At 42.2% G+C, this 1,759-nt stretch overlaps 1 protein-coding gene across 1 annotated transcript in view; it reads right to left on the minus strand.

Annotated features, from left to right (window-relative positions):
- The window catches only part of GNS (glucosamine (N-acetyl)-6-sulfatase), a 20,990-nt gene extending 19,237 nt beyond the window's left edge, over nt 1-1,753 (minus strand). The window contains exons 1-2 of the mRNA XM_010561721.1: nt 1,551-1,753; nt 663-869 (exon numbers count right to left, since the gene is read on the minus strand). Coding sequence (XP_010560023.1) covers nt 663-869; nt 1,551-1,574 — 231 coding nt within the window. The 5' untranslated portion in view covers nt 1,575-1,753. The remainder of the gene's footprint in view (nt 1-662; nt 870-1,550) is intronic.
- Nucleotides 1,754-1,759: the final 6 nt, after the last annotated feature.

Below are 1,759 nucleotides of genomic sequence, written 5' to 3' on the forward strand. Positions count from 1 at the left end.
GAGTGAGTGAGCGGCTGTGTGGTGCTTAGTTGCTGGCTGGGGTTAAACCACGACACACACACATACAAGTGACCCAATAATAAAGTGTTGGGTAACCTCTGTAAAGAGCTCCAATAATATCTGTTCTCCCAATACATTTGCCTCAGCGGTCATTTAGTATTTAAAATACCATATTAACTGCTAAGAAGAAAATAGTCCTCTGATTCAAGGGAATATATCAGTCAGGAATATTGAAACAAATTGATTTTTTTTCTGTAATATTATTCTAACATCGTGCTTGGTCTGGCACTGGCTTGACGGTGTTCTTCAGTACTACATGCCAATCGTCTATTCATTACCCCAGTCATTAAAATCATCATTTCTAAAAATTAACACACCTGAACATACTAAAAAAGCCTTTGGATTCCATCATCCTTTCAAAATTAACTTTTGAAAGCATTCAGACACCTACAGAACCTGATTTTAACCAAGTTAAGTTAAAGATTTGGACTTTGCATCATATTTATCCCATCTCAGCAAAGACAATTGTTCACCAAGTAACACCATTTTAAACATTTTGGGGACCCGCCATCAGCTGCAAATATAAAAATCACTGAATGTTTTAGAAGAACGGACTAATGCAAGTGAACTGCATCACAGTAAAAAAAATACGCACAAAATACCTCATTCAAATACTTTCCAGCAAAGAACGTTTGATAACCACACATAGTTTTGAGCAGCGCTGGGAAGGTGTATGGTTCTTGAATCTTCTGCCATAACTTGCTGCTACAGTTTCCTTCCAGAGTGTTATTGACAACATGATGATTATGTGGATATTTTCCTGTTAAAATGCTAGCTCGACTGGGACAGCAAAGCGCACTGGGAACATACTGGAAAGACAGGGTGAAGAGATACAAGACTGACATTGTAAAACAATTTTTCCTCAAAATTTATAGTTTCAAAATATCAGCTAACAGGTTGATTAAAGCGTTCATCAGCATTAAAGCATACTTCTATCTGGACACACAGAATTACATCCCAAGTATTTTCACTAGTGAAAGGTGCACATGAAACCGGTTATAAGTTTCTGCAGCGTATGCCCTTCACCCTCCCTTGCATTAGATGTGTTTTTTATACAGTCGCAAGCATCTGTTAAAATACTGTTTGCCGGTTAATTCACTCCATTATTTCAGCCGTAGCAATACATTAGAAGGTAAAAAGAGTAAAGTGGGTTTTCAGCACCCATGAAGCTGACAGTTTTAAGCAGCTTCTTCTAATGCTTCTCAGTTTGTAAGAAAAATACTCAGATTGTTCAGTTCTACTTCACAGCTAAAGGAAGTCAGCACAAGTACTTTTAGGAAGTGAAACCTTCCCTCCCAGATTCGGCATGTGACCTTAAGCTACGTTCATTTTGAGACCCCAAAGTAGTTAGAGATCGAATTTGAAAAACCCACACACCTACGTACAGACTTCGTAAAACTGCCACCGGTTCTGAGACCTCAGATGACCCAAGACACAACTACACAAAGACGCGCACCTCGGGGCTTCCGAGCGTTAACGCCAACACTCACCGCGTTGACGAAGGTTACTCCCATCTGCGCAATGAGAGCGTTCGTCTTCCTCAGGGGGGTCTGGAAGAAAGGCACCAAAAGGAAATCGGCTGAACGCGTAAGGACGCCAGGCGAAGCTGGGGGGCCGAAGCAGCCCTACCACCTCCTGACGGCAGGCCCACCGCCACGGTTTTCGGCACCGCCCGGGCAAGCCGGGCCGGCCTTTGGCC

The sequence above is a fragment of the Haliaeetus leucocephalus genome, unplaced genomic scaffold (assembly GCF_000737465.1).
Source record: "Haliaeetus leucocephalus isolate CR32 unplaced genomic scaffold, Haliaeetus_leucocephalus-4.0 Scaffold151, whole genome shotgun sequence".
Classification (NCBI taxonomy): Eukaryota; Metazoa; Chordata; class Aves; order Accipitriformes; family Accipitridae; genus Haliaeetus; species Haliaeetus leucocephalus.